The sequence below is a fragment of the Cardiocondyla obscurior genome, linkage group LG04 (genome assembly GCF_019399895.1).
Source record: "Cardiocondyla obscurior isolate alpha-2009 linkage group LG04, Cobs3.1, whole genome shotgun sequence".
NCBI lineage: Eukaryota > Metazoa > Arthropoda > Insecta > Hymenoptera > Formicidae > Cardiocondyla > Cardiocondyla obscurior.
Genome location: NC_091867.1, coordinates 6,632,914 through 6,660,363, shown reverse-complemented (window position 1 = coordinate 6,660,363; position 27,450 = coordinate 6,632,914). Strand labels below are relative to the sequence as shown.

The window sequence follows — 27,450 nt, the reverse complement described above, 5'->3', positions numbered from 1 at the left end:
CCGAAATACGTGCCGCAGCTGAGTCGTTTCTCTGGATCAGCCTCGATAAGAGACCCGGGGCACTCTTCTTGGGTGCGCGCTCGCGGATGCTGAGGTCGTCCGGTCCAGATCACGATCGAAAAACAGTTTCAAAACACGAAACGTTGAAAATTTAATGACATCGAGCTAATTTAAATAATCCAAGTCTTGTTCGTTTAACCCCATTAAATTGGCTATATGTCCCCAGATATCGACCCGCGACATTTCTCTTTAGAAGGGAAACTTTCCAAGTGTGACCTATTTAACCGTATAAGTTATCATTTGACATAAATGAAAGATACTTAGCAGTTATTAAGTCTATGGATTTGTAGATAAGATAATTAGAGCTCCTATCGAATGATAAACGCAGTCGAATACATTCGTGTATGTCTGGCTGCTGTTGGCAGCTTTCTAGCTTCCTACTAGATGGCTACAGCGAAACCTTTATCGCACGACGCTACATAAAATATCTTTAAAATAATTTATTGTACGTAGATTCAAATGTTATTTAATTTAAATTAGACGTAAAAATAAATTCGCGATTTTTATATGAATATTAAAAAAGAAGAAAATAAAATTTTCTTAAATCGTAACGTGTCAATTTTTTTAATGAGTTTCGGTACTTTGCGAGAATTACATTTCACATTGCAGAAATGTGAAAAATATATTTTATTAAAATATAATAATAAGAGTAGATTGTGGAAAAGCGCAAGGATAAGAAAGGAAAAAAAAATAAAATAAGACGTTTTAGCATGATATTCAACTGTATTATATAATTACGAATGAAAATGACAAATTACGCACAATGATGAATATCTAGAGAACGCAATATTGTAAAGTCTAGAACTATGATAATCTCAGATCACGCTGTTTTATTACATTAAAAGATATGTTGTCTTCATGAATTAGAGTACATAGTCGTATAATGGCTTGTGAGAATTACGGTTTTTGTCTGTCAATGTCGAAAAAATCCTGAAAAATGAACGTCGCGCGTTGTGAGCAATAACGGGATATCAAACAAAGTGATTATCGTGCAAGTAATCAAATCTCAGTTGGATTACTGCGATCCAATTAAAATTTACAAAATTTGCGGAATACTTGTCGATTAAAATAAAAAAAAAATTTTATTGCTTGCGTTCTTCCGAATTTAATTTGTCTTCTAATCGAATTACGCTAACACGAACTACATCACGGTATATTAGTATAAATTATTGAACTCTCTTTAGTCACGTACAAATTGAATCAAATTAACTCGAATCTAAAAAAGAAAAAAAAAATAGTTTATTGAATAATCTTTAAGTTATTCAATGACGGTCAAATGGGTGTGATTGTCGACCGCAAAACGTACTTAACGCGTCATTTTTATCAAACTTGCCCGTCATTTTTTACCGGACGAAGTCGTCATCGTACACAGTCATTCATAATCGTAACACACGCGTATGCAGTAATAGATAACAAGTTTCATCGATACTGGATATGCACGAAATTCGTATCTTTAATGGAACTACAAGAAATATGGCTGATTGCAAAATGTCGCGATTGTACTATTTCTTTTTCTTCTATACTTACATAATGGCCGCATTATCTACGAAACTTGCCCAATTACCCGGGCGTACATCAATTCCTTATATTCTTAATACGCTTCTTATCTCTCCATTAGCAGTAAATTTGCAATAGATAATTTTCTCGTGAGAGGATTTATAAACTGCGCGTGTACATTCGAGTCATCTTATCGGAACAATCGAACGAATCGCAATAATCGTCAGGCGTTTCGTCAAACACTACAGCTCTACATGCTTCATCAACGTAATTAAAAAAAAAAAAAAAAAAAAAGAAAAGAAAGAAAAAAATAAAGCAATTGAGTAAGAAAATTATTTACAAAATTCCTGGATATTCTCTATCGATTAATCTAAGTGTCGTTCCTGAAAGTTGCCCGCGGTCCGAGCTAGTTTAATTTGCGAGATCCGACTGAAACTCATGACGTTCGTTTGCGGTGGGATCATAATCGACGGCCGCCGCGATACTCAAACCCAGCAGACGCTGACAGACTCGGCAGTGGTTTGCGGTGTACCGCCGAAGCTCGCCCGATGCTGTTTGAAGAGCGCCTGGATCTCCGCCGGCGTCGAGGACCACCGTCGATGCCTGGTCTTGTCCAACGGCACTTCCGGCAAGCCTACCTCCGTGTGGCAGCCCTTGATCGGCGTAATTGGTAGGGCCGTCGAAGCGGGCAAGCCCACCTCCTGGAAAGAGCTGATCGAGAAAAATCCACTTTCGCCCTCGGCGCTACTCACCGGACTGCTGGCCGGCTTTACTTTAACCTTGCCAGCCAGTCCCGCGAGTTCCTTCTTCTCTAGTCGCTTCGCGGCCCTGCTGAGGGTCGAGATCGGCGTGCCGCTGGACGTTGCCACGCTCGACGACGTGGTAAGCGTGGCAATGTCCTCCTCTTCGGTCGTTTTGCTGCTACTGGAGTTCCAGGACGCAGTGTCGGGCGACCTTCTCACATTCGGGGCAAAGTTCTGCAGATTCCGTGTAAACTCCGTAACAGACGTCTTCGCCAGGCTTGGCGATCTGCTGTCACTCTGCTGTCCGCTACTCGAATCGTTTCCGCGACTGCTGCTGGAGCATCCGGAGTAGGCGGCAGCTTCTTGCAAGGTTGTCGAATTAGCAATGTTACCGCTCAGCAGGGAGAACGACGTGTCGTGATGACGATGGTGGTCCACCGTAGGGGAAGGAGAGGATCCATTCTCCTCGACCGGCGTCATTCTCGCCAAATCCGGCTCTCGCATCGATAACAAGGACTCTACGGTCCTTAGTAACCTGTAAAAATTTTTTCTACGTCTAGTCATGTTTCTTAACAAGTTAAATCAACTTGCGAGCAATTTATTTTTTTTTTAATATTTGTAAAAAAAATTTTTCCGCGTACCTGAACGCTTCCTGAGATAGCTTTTCCGGCGGTATGTCGTTCGGATTCAATTCCGTTTGCTTGGGCTCGCGATAAACGACGTTGTCGGGAACGTCGCTCGTTTTGCTGAGATCCAACGGTGACTTGACGCGCGGCGATGTGCAGTGCACCGGGTCGTTTCTTCGCAGAACCGACCAGGTGAAATCGCGCAGGCAGGTAGCGCTAGGCGATCCGATCTGGGTGACCGATTTGGCCCGTGTGAACGGCGAGGATGTCGACGATGAGGTCGACGGCGTCGCGGTACCACGGCTCGGCGACGGATCCGCGTGTACCACCGTGTGCACGCTACGGCTACGCGGCACACGTCTCTTATCCTTGAGGTTGTCCTTGGCGTGCAGGATCTCCAGGCTCCTGTGAGCCCGACCCAAGAAGTGAGCGACCTGCTCCATCGTAGAACGGTACATCTGCCTGCTCGATTCGACCTGCAAACGAGCCAAGCTTAATTCCTGCTCACTTAATTGTACAAATTTATTACATTTTATGCGAAGGTTATCCGAGAATTAATTACGCTATTAATAAAAAGCATAATCTAACGTAATATATAACGATAAAGTCGTTTGCGAGAAAGAGAATAAAAAGAAAAAAAAAAGAAGAAAGCGATAACATGAGCCGATGCGAATCTTTATAAAATTAATAGTTTATTTTCACAATCCCGCGCGATGTAATCTACGATGTTTTAGTCTTCTTGCAACGAGTATTAAACTTCCTGACATCTTCCGTGAAGAGTTCCATAGCAAGAAGATATAAAATACAAGTCTTCCAAGATATCACAAATAGATTTTTTATTACACAAAAAAAAAAAATTAATAATTTTATTTAAAAAAAAAAAAGGATAGATGCAGTCGTGTTCCTAAGAATCCGAAGCGCTTTCGAAGCGAGATGTTATCAGTAATTAGAAGATCGGTCGCGGAATGAATGAAAGTTAATTCGTAAAGTGACATAATAGATAAGCGTGCAGAAAAAACCTTGACGAAAATCGTCTGGATAGCCAAGAAGGAAAAGTAGCCGATCGTATTGCCGGCCGGTTGTTACGTGACGCGATATCGAGTAACCGGAGCGAGGTAAACCGGTTGGCTGCGTTATCAGTCGCTTCTTCTTTTACAGATCTTTAGCTATCACGCGATTACGAACCTGTTTGACCTGCCATTGGAGCGTGTCGACTCGCGCTTGAAGAAAGACGTTTTGCAGGAAGGCGCTCTGCAACCTCCGGTTTTCCTTCTTCAACGACTGGCATTGCTGCAACGTGAAAACAAGACTGCGTTACTTATACATCCTCGGGATCCGTGCTCTCTCGGATACTTTAGATTTAAGATTACGATTGATGCAATGCTGCCGTCACGACTGGTTTTAAAAAGGGAAAGAGAGGCAGTTGAGGAAGGGAAAGGGAAATATCCATGGGGTTTTGCATCATTAATTAAAAGATGGAAGAGGGGCTTCTATCAGCCGCGGGAAATTCTGCGGGATAATTTTCTTCGGGCGGGAATAAATTTTTTCTTTTCCTCGTGAGATTTCTCCCGGCGGCATGTTGCTCTCCATAAAAATAAATGTAACACGCGTCGCCCGCGAATTCGCCATGCTTTTCCACGCGGACTTTCTTCCGACAATACCTTTCCTTCCGACGTTCTTCTTTTTCATCTTGCGCCGCACGCAGTCGTAACTAGATTCGAACTCGCGGTGCGCGAGCTGGACTTTATGGATCCATTGACGCTGCCTCGCCGCGCATTCCACCTCGCTTTACTAGCAAAAAACTCACGTTTCTACCCTAGTAACGATCTGCTTCGGGTGTGTAGGTAGAGAAACGAAAGAGACGGAACGTATAACGTGCACGCGCACTCGCGAGAAAGAGACAGAGAGAAGAGAGAAAGAGACGGGAGACACGGACGAGTTGCGCGCCTAATAGTCGGTGCTTCTACGAAATCATGATTCTAACGAGGGTGATTCGGTGTGAGGCTTTGCGTGCGCGGAATAGCGGGTCCACGTGTGTCGCGAGAAACGCGAGGCGGATGAAAGAGATGTAACATACGCGAGACGCACGCGAAGAAAAAAAAAAAAAACGGCGAGCGCGCCGATAGCTTTCCGCAATTAATCACAGGACGCCATTGACGGTGAGCGTATTATTATGAATTTTACGCTATTCCGCTAATTATGTAGAGTGCTTATATCGATTAATATCACGTCCGACGATATAACAGCGTCGTTTAAAAAAAAAAAAAAAAAAATTAGAAAAATACTCCCCGTTAAACGAGGTATGTAATGGCGGCTTTGCGGTAATCCGCGCGCATCGGTTAATTAATTAAATGCAATCGTAATCAGCATAGACCTACAAACCTCCTTCCATTGACAACGCACACACTCTCCCGTTTTTATCGATATATTCATTAAGATCGTGAGATTTTCCATACTTTCCCTACCTCCAGCATTTTATACAGTCCGCCACACTTCTTCGCCTTTTTCACGCTTCAAATTATTAAGCGAATTGTTTTTAGAAAGTTCCAGCGCAATTTGTCAAGCTTAAACAATTAAACGATATGTCGCTAGAGCGAAAGAAAAAGAAAAAAGAGGCCCCGCGATAATTATCAACGTCGTGCGATTCATTATTCTCATTAATTCATCACACTATATATGTATATTATATATATTAATGAACTCGGTATTCTCTATTTCGACGTGGAAATGTTTCATCGAATAACGTACGTTATCTGCTTTCTAGGTGGATGCAAGGCGACGGCGAACGGGCGGAGAGACGGTCCATAAATCAGAGTCTACGGCGAGAAAAGGTCACGGGGGAAGTCGGAGAGAATCGGCACGGATTTAACAAGGTACGTACAGCTTCACTTTCCACGTTTTCCACGGGGAGCGTTCTAAACGAACCGGCGAAATTATATATCTCGCTTATCCCGCGACGCCGCGAAAGAAGCGGGGTATTAATTCCCGAGATGCTTATCGTCCTATTCGCGCGCGTTCCTGTTTTCCCTTCGAACGCTTAATCGATCGGCCTGATACCAGCGCGCGGCAGCTGTTGGCCGCTCGCAATACCGATACACCGTATGATAGCATCCGGCGCGGATCTATCGATTCCGCATCTCCCGAAGAATTTAATGAAACCCTCGGCGAAAGTCGAGAATAAGACGAAGGCAATTTTCTATCTAATTTCGATAGCCATCGCCTTGGCGGCAGCGTGGCCAAGCGGGATCGTTATAGCTATTAATGGACGGCCATGGTCGTCCTTCGAAAGGTACCTCGTTACAAGGGTCGACCTGTGATTGCATCCCAACGCGGAATCCTCGCTTAAACTCGCGAGGCTCGCGCCACTGAAACGCGCGCGGGATAGTGTCGCGGTATTTTCCAATTAATCGGCGCTTAACGAGCGCACCGACGTGTCTCTAATCGCGAAAACGTTGCAACAAGAAGTCGCCGATGAACGGATATTCCGGACGCGGTTCTCACTTTCGTCGTAACGCCTCTGTCTCGAAAAGGTTGATTACGATAAGACGCGCGCGTCGGTACTATACGCGCCGCGTGCGTAAAAACAAACTTTCGTACGAGATTGCACGCGGCATCGTCAGAACGGCTAGAAACGAAGGAATACTGAATAATTCAGGCAGTGACCGTAGCGAGTGACGTCACGATAGTATTCAGCCGGTGGACTGTTCAGCCTGAGCGACCATGCGTAACCCCATCCGCTTGGCCGCCCCCGCCGTCGCCGCCGATGAAAATTTCAACTTTTCGCAGATGTACCCTCGCGCACTTGATGGAAAAGCGGAGGAAACATCGGGCGGGAATTACTGACTAAAAATAAAAAAGAGAAAAAAGGAAAATAAAAAATATAGTCCAATTTCGCGCGCGCGTTACGAAATCGCGTGACTCCACTCGACGCCGATCGCGCACCGATTTTCACACATCGGGTTACTTCAATGAACGACTTTTTACGCCGCGTCCGTTACACTTGCGCCGTAATGCGTGCCTCGGTTACAACATTCGGCTGCCCTCTCCCCCGCCGTAAAAGAATCGTAACGTAGGCCGTGACGTATTAAAGTCGCGCCGCGAAAATCTGATCGAGACGCGGACTGTTGTGGACACGCGGCTTCTTTCGACATCTTTCACGCTGGCCTCGCTATCATCCAGAGGCCATCGCCGGATATCTCGCAATATGCACGGGTCTTTTTCCCGCTATTGTATGGAAATGCTTAGGAAGAAGTCTTTCTCGTGTCCCTCGCGGAGCCGATCCGCTCGCGGTTACAAAGGATGAACGGAATAGAAATCGAAATACGACTATCATTAGAAACGACATCGAGACCGCTATTGTTCGGATATTCGCACCGTTCTCTAAATGGTTCAACGTCAATGTCAGCTGCGTTGTGCTCGATTGAAATCTTCAATGTTCGTGATTCTATCTCCTCGACGCATCCGTTCTGTACTATTTTTTCCTTTTTTTTTTTTTTTTTTCTTTCGTCGCTTATAGAAGATCCGTAGAGAATTTATCGCCGTCTCAATTGAATAACCGAGTATGCAGATAACTTGGTCGTACGCGGGAGGGAACGTTAATTAAGACTCCCGCATGGATAAAGTATATATAAATGTGCAATTTACTTGGAAACCTTCTAAATCTTTTACGGGAATGAAATTTATATTGACTTTTCCACAGCTGAGAAAAAGAAATATTCAATTAATATTTCTTCATACTCCTTGCCTTCATTAGCTCCGTCAGAACCAATAATTAGGATTTTAATTAAGATGAACGTGATCGCGCACATTCCTCGGGTCCTGCCCTCACGTTCGGATGAAATGGATGCTCGAGTTGCACCGCTCCTTTCACTTATTCCCCGCGAAACGTCTTTGCGACCCACGCGCGGAATCAGACTGGCGTTCGCCGGCGCGCGCGGATTCGTAATCGCCGCGTTTTCCTTCGTTCGAAAAATTAATCTGGCTTTGACCGACGCCGTGAGAATCGCGCGTACAAAGCAACGCGGCCCGGGCTTGCCGGCCCGCTCGTCGTTAGAAGTTAACGTTAGGTTTCACCTCACGTGGGAGATTTTCACACGAGAGAGGATATATATGCGTACACAGAAAGCGATGCGGAATATTTATCGCGCGCGCGTTGGCGTAGATGTTCGTTTCTGATTGCACAAAGATTAATCTGCAATTTATACCGCGCGCGGGTGCCTGCCGCATTTCTCGCAGCATTTATTTTATAATACACATAGGAAGAAAAATTCTCGCGGGGGAAGAGGGAAGCTATTCGAGCCGGCGTTCGTGCAGAGCGTTTCGCAGATGGACGGCCCGACGAGTCCGACGTTATTTTTTTTTCCTGCCATTGTATCCTTGAATGCCCTGGCATTTGCCGAGGCGCGTGGGAAGAAATTGATGAAGTTCCGCAAACCGATGGATGTACCTGTTACACGTATTAGAACGCGTAATGGGGAAGGTCTTTCGGACGAGTGGCGACGTTAGTGGCTTCGCGGATTAATTCTTCATTTCGTGCGGCTGTTACTGGAATCAGAATGAAATTGCGGGAGCACCTCGTAAACCCGCGTTCCTTTCCCCCCTCCTCTTCGGTTTTACCGTCTACAATAGCCAAGCGTGGAATGCGCCGTTCGCGTTCGTTATCGAGCGCTACTCTCCGAAAGGTGAGCTTAATTCTTTGCCGTCGATTTGTGAGAAAGCTCTGCTCCGCGGCGTTTCTGCGACGGCGAGTTTCTGCGGCGAGCGAAGAATAAAAAAAAAAAAGAGAAAGAGAGGAAGGATCGCCGCGCGTAGCATCCTTCGAGAATTAACTCGGACTCGTTCGCGCCGATAGTAAATATTCCAGTTGCGACTTGTTCTCAGCAACGGCGGCGGATACGTGTAATATCGCAGCCGCGCGACCGGCATTCGACGATTTGCCCCTAACAATCTATCTCGATCCACTTAATCCATTCATTTTGCGAGGCCCCTCGGTCGAGAGGCGTCACAGGCGCCGCTCCGCGCGCTCGTACTTCGCTGCCGGGGAGGTGTATCGTGTACGCTCACGCGGGAGCATTACTCTTGCATTTAATAACGTTGTTGAGTCTAACTGAAGGCGGGATTAAATCAAACGCACGTTATTTATAATTCAGCCGGCAAAATTTATCGGTAATTTAATTAAACGTGACATTACTCCGCGCCGTTATGACCGGGAGATATCGCACCGCGGTAGAGTCGTAAAATCTTAGTGTCCAGCTCTGAAGCGTGGCGTAGAAAGACGTTACTCGGTCTGTAATTCCCTGCATTAAAATGAAGGCTTTTACATGGACGATAATTCGAAAAAACTAAATTGCGAAACTGTACCGACTGATGCGAGTTACGACATGTATGCATCATTCTCCCCCGAACGGAAAGGAGGAAAAGGAAAAAAAAAAAAAAACGGAAGAGAACGAGACGAGACTAATGAGAAAAAGCTTCGGTACCGTACGAAACGGTTTCCAGCCGACATTGGGAATGAGTTCGCGACGAGCCGGTAGTCGTTAACCCGCGATGACCCCGCAGTAAGGAAAGTATGAATTTATGAATAATCATAGATCGTGCGATAGATAAAGGCTATTTAGAGACAATCGCCCGATTAAAAGCCGAAATATCTGCGGCCGAGTGTGAACTCGGAACGTTTAATGAGAATAATGATATTAATGCTTTTCACAAACTAAGATTTGCGAATTAATTAAGACGACACTTAGATTCAATTTGTCTTCGCTGGCATCTAGAACGTTGAACAAATATTTTATTGGCACGATCGCGACTGAGAATATAACGAGAAAAGTGAATTGTAATATTCAATGAAATTCCGTTTGTGAAAAGTAGATTTTACGTGTCGCGCAAACACTTCTGGCAAACAGTCCCGGCTTTTTTTCTCGCGCGTTTAGCTTTCGCCGTGAGAGCGCCTTGGCTGCGACACAAATCGCTTTCCTATTGTCTACATTAATGATTATTTTCACCTGAAGATCGACATCCGCCACGTAATTATGACCCGGCCAGGTCTTTCATTATCCTTCAGAAAGGGTTATTGTCAAGTGACGGAGCGGCATAATTAATCTATCTGTTTTATAATCGCTTCCGCTCGAGAAACTAGGCGAACAGGGTCTTATCATTTGCACAATGCCAGAAACCGATGACCCTGTTATTTTCTTCCTATTATCATTTTTGTTTTTTAACAATAACAAGTGCTCGAAGAAGCTAAGGATGAAAGTACGTCATGATAACAGGTGTCTCAACATCAAATTACAACCTTTCGATTTTCTTTTTACAAGGCGTTCTATATTGAGAAACTTTCGAAAACGTAACGTGAAAAAAGTGACATGAAAAGGTGACCGTGAAAGCTTCTTTCGTGTATTAATTAGCACAGCTGATTAATTAGAATTAGGCTAGACTCGCTGCTACATTTGTTTTTTCTCGTAGTTATTGGCAGCGAGCACGTTAAGATTGTAGTGACAAAGTGGTGATAAACCGACGCGAAAACGGAGCGTGAGAGGAAATGGAAGAAGGGGAGCGAGGGAAAAAAGAGGTAGGAAAAAGGGTGGCGGGGCGGGAAGGCTGTTGGCATTCCAACAAGATGAGAGGCGATTCCTCCCAGCGTCTGCAAGTTAGGCTACTCCATCCGTTCAACTGGAATGCACCAAAAATAGACCGAGTCTGGGCGCCATTTTGCCGCTCCGACAATTTAGCCGGCGTTCTCGCCCTCGCGAAGTCGCGCGAGAAGAGAATTCTCGGGCGAGTTTATCAGTTTTCGAGAAATTGCCTGTGTTAAACGCCGTAATTTATGTACAGTTATCGCGCGCTGGCTCGTCCCAATTACCCCCCCGGGGCTCCCGTGGGCCATCGTAATACGATGATCACGGTTCGTATACGGCATTCGCGTCGCGTCGCTACGTCGCAGATGTACGGAACGTGCCGAATTTTGAAATTTATGCCCCGCGAGAATCACATTATCCGCGGACAATGCGACTTCCCTCGCACAATGCGTGGTAAACGCCGGCGCTACACGCGCTGCATACGAATCGCCGTTTAGTGACTCACGGCATCGTCTCCGTGAATCTCTTCTTGAGCGACTAACGGCGTCGCCTTCGCTGGGGTTATTATCCCTTCTATTTCGCCGACGCGAGTACTAGCTGCATATGAAGCGTGACGGCGCGATTAGTGCCGCATATTTTCTAAACGCAATTTTCACTTGCGCGCGGTATATCGTGCTCGCCGAGAAAAAAAAAAAAAAAAATAGGTAAATTACAATCAATTATGACGGGAATTTATCGGTACTTAGAAATTCCTGCCCGCGTATATAGGACTTTTTAAAATGCGGAATTAGTTATGATTTCCGCGATCCCGGAGGAGGTAGAACTCGGAATTAAATTTCGTAATCCAATCCACGCGCGTACGCTCTGATAATTAACATTTTTTTTTACGCTTGCTGTTTTGCGTCAGCTAAAACATATCTGCAATATTTTTGACGTGAGATACGGACGGAGTAGCGAATCGCGCGAACGATAAAAGTGGCGATATAACGTATAATGCGTTACGGCGCGGCTCGCGTGCATTCGAGGCGCACACGCGCGTGTCAAAATGTGGATCTGAAAATAAGCCGTCGGCTTTTACGAATAGTTCCACCATCGCCATTCATGAGTCCACGACTTGTACGCACGGCGCGGTGCATCGCGAGGAGAGGCGCCAAAAAGTGAGCCCCGGTGGCATCGAGCTAGCTCGACGAGAAGGGACGAAGACGCCGCTCGGTCACGCCTCGCGGATGGCATCCGCCGCGGGAAAGACGCGAAAGAGACGGGGAAATAAAACCACGACGGCTCCCCCGGATTCGGAGCCACGGCAAAACGCGGGCTCCTTGGTTTCTTCGGTGAATTAAAAAGCAAATGCAAATAGCGCCGCGATATCTGGAGCGTGAAACAAGTGGGACAAATCACCGTCGTTATTCTTATGCCACTCGGGAGGGAGGATCGAATTCTGTTCGGCAGTTCGTGGTCTCTTCCGCAATTCGCGAAATATTTTTGCGCAATGAACAACGCTATCGAGCAACGAGGCACGACAAGCCGTGTCTCTGCCTCCGGTAATTTAGAAAAAAAAAGAATAGTAAAAAGAAAAGGGAATTTGCCGGAAAAATTAGATTCGATTCGTAGTCGCGAGTCCTTGACGCTCACCGGAACGATCGATTAATCTTCCACCTGAGTGGTATTCGGATGACTCATCTGTGATCGCCGCGTCGCCGCGGAATCATTGCGCGGATGTACATACGCGTAATCAGAGCGTGCGATTAGAGAGACCGCTGCTCCACACAATTGCGGCGTTGTACTGCACTCGGCACGGTCTTCTTTCTTTCGGGCCGGATCTCAAAGCGCGCGTTTCGCTTACCGGAACTCACCTAGGCGCGCACCGGTCGAATTATTCTCGCGTCGTTGCGGCGCGTTACAGTCGTGCAAAACGCTCTTTCTATAGGCTTTGCTGGAAAACATCGGTGGAATAAAAAAAGAAAAAGGTTTTCCGAACTGGCACACAAACCTCTTTTGTTTTATCAAGTATTATAGACAGCCACGGTCATTTTAATTGTAATTGATGATCCGACTAATTTCAACCGATGTAAATTAGAATTGCCCTAACGATCACACTTATTCGAATTTATAGTAGCTCGAGTGAGCTTCCGGCTATCGAACGCGTACACTGGTACCCGCATTAGAATTTCCGGACCACCGAAAAGACCGGCGCAGACCGCATTTAGAACCTAACGCGTATCTATCTGGGTCAGGAAGTCGAAGAACTCCTCACGCTTGTGTCATCCATCTAGATGCGCGCAACGGCTTCCTTTGTCATTACCGGCGGGATAAAATCTCGCGTACAACTCGTTCTGACGTAACGCCCTTCGAACGCGAACGCGACACCGTGAAGAGTTTCGTCAATAATTAAGCCTCCCTACGTGCCGTTTCGACAAGCGCGCACACGTTGACGCGGTAAATCATTTAATTTTATTAACTCTGATTTCGTACACTTGTCTTTCTCCTTCGGAAATAGAGTTCTATATATATATACCGCCAGTGTGGAAGAAGAGCATTTTATTAGCGTGTATTATTACAAACTCGAGCGCAGCCGTTTCAAAATTTATTTTCTAATTCTGTCTTTCCAGAGAAACGGGAGATTCGTTTTTATCACGGCTAAATCCTTTTTAAGCCCCAGTTAACGCGCATTTTACGGCCGTGACGTTGATAATATAGAAAAAGGACTGGAATAGAATGAAATAAATATCCCTCGGACGTTTGATTCATATTAAAAATTGTAGGCTTACGAAATTGATCGCTGCCGAGAACGGCGCGATTAATTCCCATACTTTGTTACGCGTGCGAATTCCGTTCGCGCACATGTACGCTACGCGCACCACCGCGTATTTTATTCACACCTGCAGATACTAAACGCTGCGTCAGACGAAGAGAGTACTCGCGCGACTATCGCATAACATCTTCGCGTCTCGCATCGTCGAGATTTAGCGGCGAGGTGCCGCATCGTGAGATCAGATTCTCAGCTCCGATACGCCGTATCACGACTGCTGGACCGTGATCTTGCACGTGTAATGTTACATACCGAGATATTACATGCGCGCATTGCACTCGGCGACTCGACTTTTCACACGCGCAACACGGGACGACGCATTCGCGCTTCGTATCGACCATATCGCGGTATATGTCCTAAGGATTTAATCCACGCGCGAGATTTTTTTCCCTGAAAAAAAAAGCGACTAAGTAATCTTCACGCGTCATTTTCAATTTTTTTTTTTTTTTTTTTTTTTTTTTTCTTTTAATCAAACGACATGCAGACGCGTCCCTTGCCGTTTTTCTCCGTACGTCGTTTGATTCGTGAGAGCAGAAAGCGCGCAAAGGTCGAAAGGCAATTGCTCGTGTATGTATGTGTGTGTATCCAATCGCTAAATTCGGTGTCCACGAAAGCGTCAAGCAGTTTACGAGAGGACGAGATTGCACCGAGAAATCGCTGCCGGCCGACAACAGCCGTCCAAATAATCGGCGGCACTCTCCTTGATCCGATTCCCAACAACATCCCGTACAAGACCTTCTGCGTTCGCATTTGCATGCGCTTTTACTTTCACGCGGCGATTCGGCCATAACTATACGTCGTTTATCGGAAATAAATGGGCATTCTTTTTCCATTGCTACGCGGATCCCGCGAGTATTTAAAGAAAATAACGCTCGATCGAGAGAAACTATTGATTAATCTTATTAAAAACTTAATTTTAATATTAAATTAAATTCCAAGCAGACGATTTTCCCGCGCCTCACCCGCAACCACTAAATTATATGATTATACAATATATTGCATTTATTAAATCGTATTTAAAAAAATTGGTGTGACGCATGAATTGGTTAAACATCTTCGAGACGGACAGGGGGGTGATGGGAGTCTTTAGCGCGCCGACCAATCGCAGTGCTCTATCGATTGCCTGATCGCGAACGATCTGTACGACCCGTCGCGTAGTAGAGACCATACGCCGGCCACGCGGTCTACACGGAGAGATTTTCGGGATGGATTTCGAGGCATCTAGGTGTTTTCTAGCATGGTTTATCGTCGTGTACTTATGTCTTGCCTTGCCCTGAAGCCCTATGAACCGCAGTGTCTTGCACAGGACACCGCCGATGCCCATTCACCGACGTTCGACCCGACACATGAAGGTGAATCATCACGTTCTTTATTCCGCGGTGATAGTTTCGCGTACTTTTAATCGGGCGACGATACGCGAGCATCGAAGCTGCAATATTCGCGGTCGAAGTGTTATATAAACTCGCATTCTAGATCAAAGTTGAGAGCACGAGGGAAAGACAATGCGCGGAGGAGACCCGATAAAAGTAAGCAACGCTACGAATATCGAGTACGTAAAGTTATACGAGTGATCATTCGTCGCGCTTCCTAATTTTTATCGTAAAAATGCCTGTGGGCGCGGGGATCGCGGGGAGAAGGGAGAACGGTACGCCTTAGCTGCGCTAGTGTTGGATGTGCGTCCGATCACCCGGCAGCAAAACACACGCGCGGGACGATAAACAATACGCGCTCAATAAGACATTGAACAGAACATTGAACAGAGCAGAATATTAATTGTAATTTTTCTGTTTCAGATGATATTCAACCATTGAAGAAGGACTACCCCGACATCCCGCGGACATCCTGAGAGGAGGAGGAGGCCCAGGAAGGGTATCCTGCCTCAGCGGAGCAACCCCGGGGTAAGTATCAATTTTTTTTCGGAATAAAACGCTTTAAATTTATGATAACATTTTTTTAATTATTTTATTTAATTAGGTATAATATCTACAAAATAATTTTTTTCTTTTTCTGTTACAGATCAAGAGAAACTCCGCTGCGTCGCATCGTTCAGTGATAAATAGTGCCGCACGTCGATATTAAATTATACAAACCGCAGCCGGTTTGTCGGTCGTCTCGGGTGTGCCGATAGTTACCGGGCGTCTTTTTTGCGCGTATCTTTTTCACGGGAGTACCGAAAAATAACGCGCGAAAGTGTTGAGACATTTTCGCGATTGTAACTTCACCCGGTCGCGTTCGCGAGTTTCCAGTGCGCGGAAGGATGGCTCGTCACGTCCCATCTGAGAGGAGGAGCAGGCCCGGGGGGCAACATGCATCGGCGGAGCAACTTTTAGGTGAGAGTTAATTCTTTTTTAAAATTTATCACTTTATTAACTTTGTTTTTTTTTATTAAATAATTAAATGCATTTTTGTAATTTTTTCTTATTTAAACACAAACTATTTCCAGCACGTCTATATTAATATTGTTTAATATTATGTTACAGTCACCGGCAGAATTCGACAACTCCGCTGAAGCTCATGCAGATTGGTAAGTCGCATGACTTTTTTTTCGTAGTTTGTGCGTAATGTACTTAACTCACGATCAGTCTGGTTACCCCGTTTAATTGCCAATTGCGCAATTTAATAAACCCCGCGTTGCGAGACATGGCGGATTATATTTTACGGCGGTTTGCGCGATGACTCAGCTTAGGTAGAAAATCAGACAGCACGCAGAAAGATAGAGAGAAGCAGGCTCTCGTGCATAGGCTCGCATATTGAATCGCTGAGGAAGGGGGCGTGCATTAAACAGACCTTAATTGACGCACGGTGTGCACTTAATTAAGGGATACGCGGCACGCGATGATAATTGCGACAAACTGTGTCAATATCTCGCCGCCAACACGTGGTTCCAGGGGGTGGCGTGCGTTCGATAAATTAATGAAGCCAATTATTAGATTAACGATGTCCCGCGTCCGGCAGCCGCGCAATTAGGACGTGTCTGACCCTTACTCTCGCCGACGCTTTGTATACTCATCAATAAATAAGATAATTAAACAGAACAAAAAGAAAAACAGATATATGTCTAGAATTGCGAATAATTAATTTTGAAGTTAAAACTCTCTTACTGGAATTATCTAAAAGCGAATTAAAAAAAAATCCAGCTTTATTACTGTTCCTGGGAGGATCCAGAGAACCCGTTAAATCCGCGACGTATATAATCTAGAGATAGTTAGCGTATTCCGCCGCGAACAAGTCTATTTCGATCTGAACCGTGGAGTTCACGTGCGAAAAGGAAATGCGAGGCTAATATCGTCGTTGCGCGTTTCCCAATGCGAGCGAGTGTATAGCGGTGTTTCTTCATAGACGGATAAATCCCGGCGATATCGCGGATGTGGTTTTAGGCTCGTAAAAGCGCTCCCGAGATCCGCGGAATCGATAGGAGCAAACGGAGCGCGATGAAGAAGCGTAGCGCAAGTTATTTCGACGGTATGCCGAATATGCCGACCGGCGGATAAAGGGAGCAAAAAGGGGGTCGAATCGCGGTCGTGAACGAGACTTTGGAGGATGAAGAACACAGAAGGAGAGACGTGGAAGCACGACTGTGCTTCTCAAGGCCGTGTTAGAGACGGAAATAGATAGGTCTTTTACAACTTTTTTTTTGTCCACAATCCGCGTCTCCTTTTTGCGCGCCGAGTAAATGAAAGAGATGTTTCTAGGAAAAATTCGGTAATCCGACGTGCAGAGCTCGGATGAAAAGTTGTCGCGACTTTTATCGGCACGCGCATTGTACGTGTATTCATACTGCAATTACTGCAGTCCTTAAGGATTATTCTCAGTAAGGTTATAATTTTATTGTATCGACTGTCTCTTGCATTCGGATTTAATTGCCGATCGCGCATGAAAGTGAAAAGATTATTTGCCATTGTTGCGGGACTCGTAATAAATTGCCAGTTTCCAGACGTCTTTATGGGCCCATCAATGCTAATAGCACCCTGCAATTGAATAGGAAAAAAAAAAAGTATTCCCTCCATTACGAAAAGTTTCCGTTTTTAATAAATATTTTGATATGCAATTTTTCACGGGTGGGTTCCTCTTAAAACGCTACGCTAATCACAGAATATATACATTAAAATATAAAAGATGTACATATTACTATTTTAATCGACTATAATAACGGTACGTATTAACGTGCGTGTGTGTTAAATATAAATCGAGACTCCCATTAATTTATCAAGTATTTTTTTGGAAAATTTCCTTTCACGAAAATTAAACCAGCACGTGGTATAGGTAAATGTTAAATAAGCTGCGGTCATTTTCGATTAGAAACTCTGTCGTAAACACTCCGGGTTTCTAGCTTTGCTAGAAACCGATGGTCGCAACGAATGCCGGAAGCGTTTGATTAGCAGTTTGCTCATTATCGATCAGATTATGAGATAAGCGCCCCGATGCGATAGCGGCAGGGGAGCCTACTTGCCCAGCACTCTGGAATAATGATCGTCCCTCGTGAGGACGCGCAGACCGCAGACGAATTATTATACGCAGAACGACGATGAGAAACGTGGCTTCGCGAGCCGGCTTATTACAAAACGCGCCGTTACGTGCGTATATATACGTAGTTATAGGTAGGTGAGTTCGCGCGCGACTGCATTGCGCTCGCATACGTTTGGCTTTCACTCGAATACGGTTCGCAGCGGTTGTCGGGAAAAATTCTCGGGCGCGATGCCCCTGACCGAGCCCTTTTCTTCGGCCACCCTTTATCTTGCAATATTCCCGGAATGAAAAGAGCAACAGGAATAGGCAAGTGAGCAAACGGAAAGCGACACTTTGAGAGATGGAACGACGTGATTTTGATTCATTTGCGAGGAACGCGAGAATTTTGAGTTTCCCCCTGTTGATTTATAGTCCGTCAGGGTCCGACTGGATTAACTATCCGGTAGGTAATTTTACGGTTCGCGTTTATTTCGACGACTATTAAGAGTTCAACAACACGACGAGCGTCTCTCGGCCGCTTCTACGGCCGCGCGAAAAAAACTTCCTTGACGTTGGCACTCGTTAGTCTCAGAATATTAGTTACGACGAGCTCACGGCTTGCCGGCTTTCGCGTGCATACATCTCTTCGCTGCATCGGAAAGTCGCTTATGTTGCGTATGTATGTATGTTTTATCCGAACGCGCGAGGTCACGTGGCAATTAGGCACACTGGCCATCGGTTCTGGCAATTGATCTTGATGGCCATGAAGAATCCGCGAGTGCTCGTAAAAATTAAGGAATCTGGTGACTCATGCCGTTTTTACCTTCGTTTCTTGCCCGGGATGCTTGAATCGCCGCCTCGAGAAAGGCCGACTTATTTGGCGAACGTGGAGAACGATTCGATTCAATCGTTTGATCTTGATCGACCGATTCGTGGCAATCGTTTCTTTCATTCTTTTTTCTTTCGTTGGCCGCAAAACGGCCGTAATTTCGACATACCCCGGTTCTGTATTCCGATAGTTCAATGGGTCAACAGTTTTCAAGCAGAGTGCGAACTCTCCATCGCATTAAAGTTTATGTACTTGAATAATGGGGTTAATATAGGACGGACGTGGAAAATAAAAATTCATGAGATTGAGATTGAATCGAGAATCACATTAGCATTATTTATAAATTTTTATTCGTGTCAGGTTATTCTGGACTTTGTTTTTTCAATTATTATTTTTGCTTCGTGATAAAAAAAAAAAAAAAAGTAGCAAAGACTCATTGTAAATGTGTCATGCGGCATAATTAAAGTGATGCAAATTGAATGTCAACGTAACGTTATATATCATGACTTCCCTGACAGTCATGGTGGTTCGCATTTAAAGACTCTTCCCCTCATTATCGCGCCGACCACTCGTTATTGCGAAAACAAAGCAAGTAGTACGACCCGCGAAGGAGAGAGCCGCGTTTCGATTCCCCGAGATAGAAAAACGAAATGAACAAAGCAGCCCTTAGGCACGCGCGATATCTCGTCTCATAATCGAGAACCAACTAGTTATTGACTCTTTGATTTAAATGTGGGATGCGAACGGGGATTTTATTTCAACGCGCCACACTTCTGGCATTTTTAATTGTATTCGTTAATACATCAGTTGATTTAATTCTTGCATTACGAATCGATGTCAAGATAGAAATATTGAAATTCAAAATTAACAATTAATAAATTTAAACTCTATTTTTGTAACTTTGTAAGAAATTAGAAATATGCTGTATTACGGATTCCGCTTCTATTTCACGTTCCTATTTCTCGGTGTTACAAATGGAAGTGCGTTATAAATTAACATTACGCTATGCGATAAATTCACATGATCTTCATACATATATAGTGTTCAGTGCTCGTAAACGTTGCCAACAAAAGAGACAAAGAGATAGGGCTGTCGGAATGTACGCACGCAGGAATGTACGCGGTTAATGCATGTTGTACGTGCTCGGAAAGGTGCGTATTTCGTGGATAGAGGCAACCGGAAGAGGCTGAGGGCACCCGAGTGGAACGCGGCTCGACGGTGCAGAGAGTAATGACACTGTGGTGTAAGTAATCGTCAAATAAGGACCTTCGTAAGCAGGGACGTAGTTAATAAATTGACTAACGCAGCATTATATCTGTTATATAATTTTAATTAACTCGTGTATATATATGTATAATTAAAATTATACATATTTGTACTTAAATATAGATTTATAAGATTCTTAATTTAGATTCAGCTTTAAAATGAATTAAAAATAGATACGTTTTTTCGTCTTTGTCATAATAAAAAAAAAAAAAAATAAAGAAGCGGTCTGTGTTAACTTGACTGGAAACGATGGATTAGCCAAACATTGACTCGATATTTTACGTCCGACGAGTTTAACCGCGGCTCATTTTTTCAAATAAACGAAGAGAGAACTAGAGAAACGCTCGCGCTACGATCTACAAACTAGATTGCGCGGATCATTGAACTGTGCTTTATGACCGCGTAATGCACAATCTCTGGACGAAAGTGACGTAACGTCAAATCGCCTTGTCCGCGTAGCTAATTTCTCGCGAAATTCCGAGAATAGGCCGAGGGAGGTATCTATCGCGTTCGCGTAATATCTCACGACGAAAATTCCACATATTGTAAGCGAACGTAAAAAGGACTGATATATACGCTCGTTCGACTGGACCGTTCTCGGAACGGTCAGCTTGATTAACATATTCGGATAACATAAATATTCATATAGCTAGCGACCTTCACGAAAATACCTGAATCAAACGCCGGATTTCTTGCGCGATGATATTTTTTTCTTCCATTCCCAGACGGACGATTTCGCGAAAGCAAATTCTCATTATTCTATTTTACATCGATAGACGTATGCACCCGTTGCAATTTCTTTCGTAGTGTAAATGAAATGAATATTCATTAGGCGCCCTCATTGTGGCAATTCGGCCCTTATCTAGATCGAGGAATGTGCCAACAATGAGGAACGAAGCGGTCTCTCGAGGCTGTTCCTGCTTGTAACGATATACATTTTACACGCTGATAAATCTGTTTGAGTTTCTCATCGTTTATCGCGTACACATCATAACACATGTTGCGTACACATTAAATAGACTAATATCGGAAAACTATAACAGCCTCGATTTGTATCGAGTAATTTTCCCTCTTCTTATATCATCGATATCACGCGTGAAGCATTTTTATTGAAAAGTCCATCAACCTTTCGACAAAAAAAAAAAAATAATTCCCATACAACTTAATCGGACATGAAATTATAAATTGTTGAAAAAGCCTCGCGACTAGTAAAAGGTTTACAATATCGATCCCATCCCGTCTAATAATATCGTTGCTTTAATTCGCCCTCAGTGCGCACAATAAATTATCGTTTAATGATTTTATGAGTTTGCGTGAGTTAAGATACTCCATATCTCGCCGCGTGTACAAAAAAAGATACATCAAATATTTAACGAGCCATTAAAGCAGACTATGTGCTGATCGCGTTAGTTCTAAACAATGCGGGCGAATCTTGCTTAATTCTCGCGTAAGTGTAAAATAAAAAAAGGAAAGACATTAAAATTCATCTCTGGAAAATGTGAGAACGTAGATAATCCCCCTCGAGATTTTTTTTGCATCAATCCATCATTTCACACATACATTCCGGACCACTCAGCGTTTTCGTTGATCGATCTAACGTGGATTCGCTCTCGCGTACCGATTCAAAGCACGTCGGGACGGTAATTGCAAACCGCGGTAATTTATCACCGCGTCTCTCGTCAGATGTATGGATTTCACGTGGATCGGCTTTATTATTATTGCGGCATGCAATCATAGGCGGCTGCGGCAAACGGAAGAGCCGTGCATGCACCTAGGGACGAGGTGAAGGCAGAGGCGGCGGAGGCGAGCCCGCGCCCGAGTATGCCGCTGGATGCTGCATTCCCGAGAGTGCGCTAATGTACGGACTGGGTTATGTAAATAGCTACGATACGGCGAACAACGCGCCGGGTTAAGCGCCCCGCTCGCTCTTCCCCGGCGATATCGAATAACGGTGCTTCGGGGCGCGATCGCGGAAAGTGTAACTCCTCCGCGCGATATTGTTCTCGCTCGCCTCATCCTCCCACATCGCGAGATCCGACGTTAATACCGAACGCCGCGGTACGACGTGAATGGAACGTGGTATTTTCATCGCGGTGCCGATGACACGCGGAATTTCTAGGGCCGTCAGGTAACGGCGATTAAATTTACGAAGTGTTCACGCGTGGAGTGTTACACGCTGTCTTGGAGGATGCGCGATGTAAAATGTAATTCCTCGTTGAAATTAATGATCGCGACGAAGTCGATAGAACGATTTAAATTTAATTGTTTCTCTTTTTTTTTTTTCTTTTTTTAAAGATCTTTTAAAATAAATTTATTGGGATATAAACAAAGCAGTATTAGATGTTTCGTTAATTTATTCTCCGACTCACAATCGGACACAATTTTCTCTCGTGTCTTCGCGCTCGCGTTTGATCGCTCGTTATTCCATGTCAATATTTCATCACGTGATCATCGAGTTAGCTTCCTCTTCGCTGTTCTCAGAAACGTCGAGAGGCGGGTTTGACGCTATAAATGAAATAACACCTCGGTCTGTCCGGTGGATTAATCTCTTCCTTTCTTACAAGCTTCGCGGCCGCGCTCGCACGAATCCACTTCGCGTCGTAAACATCGTATATCTCTGGCGAGCGCAAGCTGAACGGATATCGTTTAGAAGTTTCTTCGAAACTGCGTGGCTTCGTTCTACGGAGCTGAGCTATGTAAAAATAGCGGCAGCATTAGAGCCCGAGCAAAAGGAAACTAATTGCGCTACTTTCCTGTCAAGATTGTCGCGCTGCGTTTACTTAGCGTATTTTATTATCTTTTATTTTAGCAACGACATTTATATCCCTGAATTATTAACTGCGTTGAATAGCTTCAACGCGGCTTAAAAGTATGTAATAAATCCGCCGTACGGATTTTTCTCGAAACGCGGTAATTATCTCGTACACTTTTTTTCTTTCTTTGCTAAAAATAAAATCGCGATATCCGTAAAGACATGAAATATTTTACAAACGAATGAAGTTCGATCTTATGCATCTCGTATCATATATTCTTGCCGTAGTTAGAGAACTCGTCAAACGGAGTAGCGTATGCTCTTTTTTTTTTTTATATTTGCGGAGAAAATAAAATACGGGGAAAGTTAAACGCCAAGCTCGATTTAACGATATTACATAACGCTACAAAGATGGATGGCATAACGCGCGAACACGGAAGAGCACGGGGCTATAAAAAGAAGTGTTCTCTTTTATAATCGCGGCGATGCAACAGGAGCCATCGAGACGGATATTGAAAAAAAAAAAATAAAATAAAAGTTGATCAAAGGAATCGTACGAAGGTTAACGGTTGCCTTGAAATTGCCAGCGGGGCGAGAGAATGCGCCTGCAATTTGCCTTTTATTAGCCACCGCCGCCGCCGCCGCCGCCTGCAAATGCGGACTACGGCAACGTTTCGGGTTAAAAGAGGAGAAGTCGCGCGATTAATTCTCACGCGAGCAACGGGATCCGCGTTTCGTTACCGCGGCTCCAATTCACCTCCGGGTTAATTAATCGGCCGTGCTCGCGCTAATTACCGCCGGCCCGCAAAAATTCCCCGTGGCCTCTTTCTCCCCGTGCGACAAACGAGCTGACGAAAGAGAGAAATTTACATGTCGGGCGCCGAATGGAGAGCGAGAGGAGAAAACGAGGCGCGATACGTTTTCAGATTTTAAGGCGAGAAGTGCGACGTCGCGAAGAGAAGCGGTTTCAAGGGGAGAGGTTTTCCCTTTTTTTTTTTTTTTTTTTTTTTTTGCAAAAGCGTTGCGTTGTTATCCTTTGTTGCGAACCGGTTGGCGCGACGCGCGATTTCGCAATCGACAGGAAGGGCTCTTCCGGCCCTTACGAACCTTCCTTGGACGATCGTATCTTATCCGCGTGACTCGTAAAACCGTCGGCGAGGATCAGGAAGGGAATCACGGGTGCGTGTCGTGCCGTGATGTATGCATTACGCAGGTGTGCAAATGAAAGCAACAACGAAAGCATCCTTAAAACGCACTTCTCGAGGCTTAGGCAAATAACTTCATAGAACCAGGCGAACGTCGCCCACGGTGATAAAAGTACCGAGGACGCGCGACGACGAGCCGGATGGAATCCAATCGCGGGAACGCGCGCTATTTTAAAGCCCCGGTCGCAATTTTGCAATAAATCTTCCGAGAAATCAACTTTATCACGGTGACTGACGCCGCGTGATAGGATCCCGCGGTTATCTTACGCAAACAAAGGAGGCTCGCTGCAATGCGAAGGGATTGCCGCTCGGCTCTTTCGGTTTCGCACGCGGGACAGGTTATTGCGCCGCTGGCGCGGGGAAGGGCTGATAATTTTCTTTGCACCGGCCACCGACGTGTTGCGGTGTGGGCTGCGCGATGTGGGATCGAAAAAGCAGGATGGCGACATCACGCGGGTCCGCTCCGCGTCACCGACGGTGGCCGGACAAACGTTTGCGCGCACAGACACACGCGGCCTGCATTCGGATAGGTCCCACAAAGGGACCTACACGCGGTCCCTCCGGCTGATAATAATTACGGGAGGGGCTGAAGCGGACTTCCGCTCGACATACACCCGATCCGCGGCGAACGACTGTCGGACAGCGAGAAACCACCTACGGATATTTCAGGAACGGCGGCGACTTCGACGCTTTTCGCGACATTTATAGCGTGGACTTTTGCGGATGGATAGATTAAACAATCAAATCGACACGCGCGGTTAGCTCGAGATGTTTTACAGCACGGCAATCTTCTCGTTTAATTATGAAAAAGTACAAAAAGAAAACAAAAAATTAAAAGCCGGCAGATTGGCTTAAGAAATCTTGATGGCTCAGGTTCTAAAGCGAATCGCTTTGATTATTAATAATGCAGTCGTATTATTTAAGAATTAAAATTATAATTGCGATTATTGAGATATGTGGACGGTATTTTATTGGCCGGAATTTAGTGCCACGCTACAGTTGCTAAATAGAGTCCACAGTAAGCTGGGAATAGACGGTCCACTCACTGTGTGAATATTCGGTGACCGAGTGGCAGTGTCGGGTCATAGCGATTGTTCGAATATCTCTGATGAGATTCGCTCGCTCCAGCGTAACGCGCGTGCACCGAACGTAGGAAATGGGCATGAAAAAAGTATATTACGCGACGTCGCGTCTCGTTGTTTCGACCGATTAGTCACCATCCGCTCGATGGTAAAATCAGGGGAACACTTAACAACGAAATAAAGACGGGCGGAAACGTGGTCTGTTACTTTCGGAATAAATAATCGCGACTCTCGTACATGAAAGAGCTCTCTGTCGAGCTGTAAAATGGCCAAAGAGCACCTGGCCCTTTTCCACCGCGTCGCAGAAAGAAAAGAATCGTAACAGTGATTCTCGGAAGAACATGAATTTAAAGTCGTACGGCAAGACGCAACAGAGCCTTCGTTCTACGAAGCCGTGAGTTTCTAACCCTTTGGAGAAAAAAAGAAAGAAAAGAAAAAAAAAACAATTAGATCGACTTAACCCGTTTTCCTCTGTCTCAATTTCGTCCGATGTATAAAGCTAGATTTGCACTTTTCTCTACATTAGACTCCGCGGATCGCGGATCGGCATGAAACTCATTCTCCGAAATAATCGATTACGTTATGAAACAGAAAGTGCAGGTTAATTCCTTTGTGCTAAACAAAGTATCGCCGTGGCATTCCGGCTTTCGCACACCGCGCTCTCGAGTAGTTTCGAAACAGTAAAGCCGGGGCTACCCTTTTCAGGATCCTAAATAAGCCGTGCCGCTAGCATTGACAACGCGCTGAACGAGATAAAGGGGTAAACGTTCGCGCGTCGCGGGCAACGCACGGCGGGCGTGAGATGCGTCGGGGATGAATGTGCAATAATAAAGTCGACGGGGCATAAATAAACTCACCTTTCGAAGTTTCTCCAATTCATTCGCATCTGCAGCCGGCTGTGCCGCCTGTCAAGAATAGAAAGTATCAAATTATTTGACGGCCGCCGCTTTATATGTAACGCATTAAGCGCGCATTTTCAACGAGAGTAACGCGTACCTCTGCCTCCCGACTACGATATCCCGGTGCTCATAAGCGCGGCCGCCGCGTCTTTCGACATTTAATCGGTCCGGCACAATGGCACGTACACGGCCAGCGTTATCCAGCAGAAATCCCATTTATTGTATTTAAATCAAGTTGCAAAACCGAGCGCGTGGTCTAACGCTCCAAGGATTTCTTTCATCGCGCTTTGCTACGAATTTCGTAATTAGTCGTAAAGTAGGCAAGCACGCGCTACTCGAGTAACCACTATCGCTACTCTCCGTCGTAATTCAAGCTTTCCGGAACAAGTAGGAAAATGGTATCACGTCTTTAAGATTGATCCGCGAGGAATGCGCCAGATATCTCGCGATCGCACCGTAGATTTCTCAATCACCTCGGCGGGAAATTATCAAAAAGCGAAGGAAATTATTTTTGTGCACGCATGGGAATCTCGGTATCGACAGAACGTTTCTTGTATCCCCCTCTCCCTCCCCCCGCCTTCCGTATATATAACAAGATACCGCAACATCATCTCCGGAGTGGATGATATTTCACGTGCGTAGTTACCGTTACCGCGGGATATTAAGAGAATCGCGTTGTGAAAGAAAAGACTGCAAAACAGTACAAAAGGCATTCACCTCCTTCGACTTCGGTTGCTCCCAGAGAGCGGCGGCGCCGTCGCCGTTCGCCGGCCTGCTGTCCGCGAAATTCACGAGCGAGAAGAAATTGTTGTTGCGAGCGTTATTGTTGCGATCACCTCCGTTCTCCGCGACGTCGTTGTCGAGCGGCTCGTAATCCAGGGACTTGCAGTCGCGGCCGCTGCTGATGAAATTCCGCGCGAACGCACTCTTGAAGAAGCGACCCGGCGAGACCTCGCTGCCGAGGGCGAACTCCACCTTCGGGGTTTCGGCCGTCATCGCCCCGGATATCTGCGATCGCAAACGCAACCAACGGGCCGCTACGAGCCGCGGAATGCCGCTCTCTTACCGGATCACATCTGTGACGCGGATCATCGCCGCGCTCGAGTCTCGTAGGGAAAAACAAAACACAACACGATTAATGCCCCCTTACCGCCTAACGTCCGGCTTTTAAATCGCCATCCGTACGCCAGGTGGTCAGGAGCAACCGAGGGAAAAAAATCGCAAGCGAGACGCACGGTACGCCGGCGCGTGTTAAACTGAGCGCCAAACTCCACGCGCAGTCCTTTTCTAGTTTCTCCTGCCGCGGTCTGCTATGGGCGCATGCGATCCAATCGCTTGAGAGGGTCCGCACGGTAGACCGGTATTGTTCACCAGAAGAAAGAAAAAGTACTGTCTTCTCTTGCGCATTTATTGATACGAGAAACAATTGATTCGAGATAAAAAAAAAACCGGGCGAGAGCATTGACAATTGAATGTGCCAAAAAAAAACGAAACAAAACAATTTTTTTTGTTTTTTTTTTATTAGACGTTAACATCGTTAGCTCGTTTCTCGTTGAATTACGTAATATGATATCACAATAATTACATCAAATAGGATTTTTTAAAAGTATTTAAGAAAAATCTCGTTATTTCCGTACTTATTAACGCTTAGAAAAATTAAGT

General features: G+C 45.3%; 1 protein-coding gene across 1 annotated transcript; it reads right to left on the bottom strand.

Moving 5' to 3' along the window:
* Positions 1-197: 197 nt before the first annotated feature.
* LOC139101491 (uncharacterized) lies at positions 198-27,394 on the bottom strand. Its single transcript, XM_070654661.1, has 5 exons — positions 26,506-27,394; positions 25,747-25,794; positions 4,112-4,216; positions 2,942-3,402; positions 198-2,835 (listed from the first exon to the last, which is right to left on the bottom strand). Exons 1-5 carry the CDS (start codon positions 26,782-26,784, stop codon positions 2,043-2,045), a joined length of 1,686 nt encoding a protein of 561 aa, XP_070510762.1. The 5' UTR covers positions 26,785-27,394; the 3' UTR covers positions 198-2,042.
* Positions 27,395-27,450: the final 56 nt, after the last annotated feature.

What these genes read in the sequence shown, in the direction of transcription:
- LOC139101491 (XM_070654661.1), bottom strand. Translation starts at nt 26,784, where the DNA reads ATGACGGCCGAAACCCCGAAGGTGGAGTTCGCCCTCGGCAGCGAGGTC. An exon ending in TCCAATGGCAGGTCAAACAG is followed by an intron (nt 3,403 to 4,111) that starts GTTCGTAATCGC and finishes GCTCGTTTGCAG; the next exon opens with GTCGAATCGAGCAGGCAGAT. An exon ending in CTATCTCAGGAAGCGTTCAG is followed by an intron (nt 2,836 to 2,941) that starts GTACGCGGAAAA and finishes AAATTTTTACAG; the next exon opens with GTTACTAAGGACCGTAGAGT.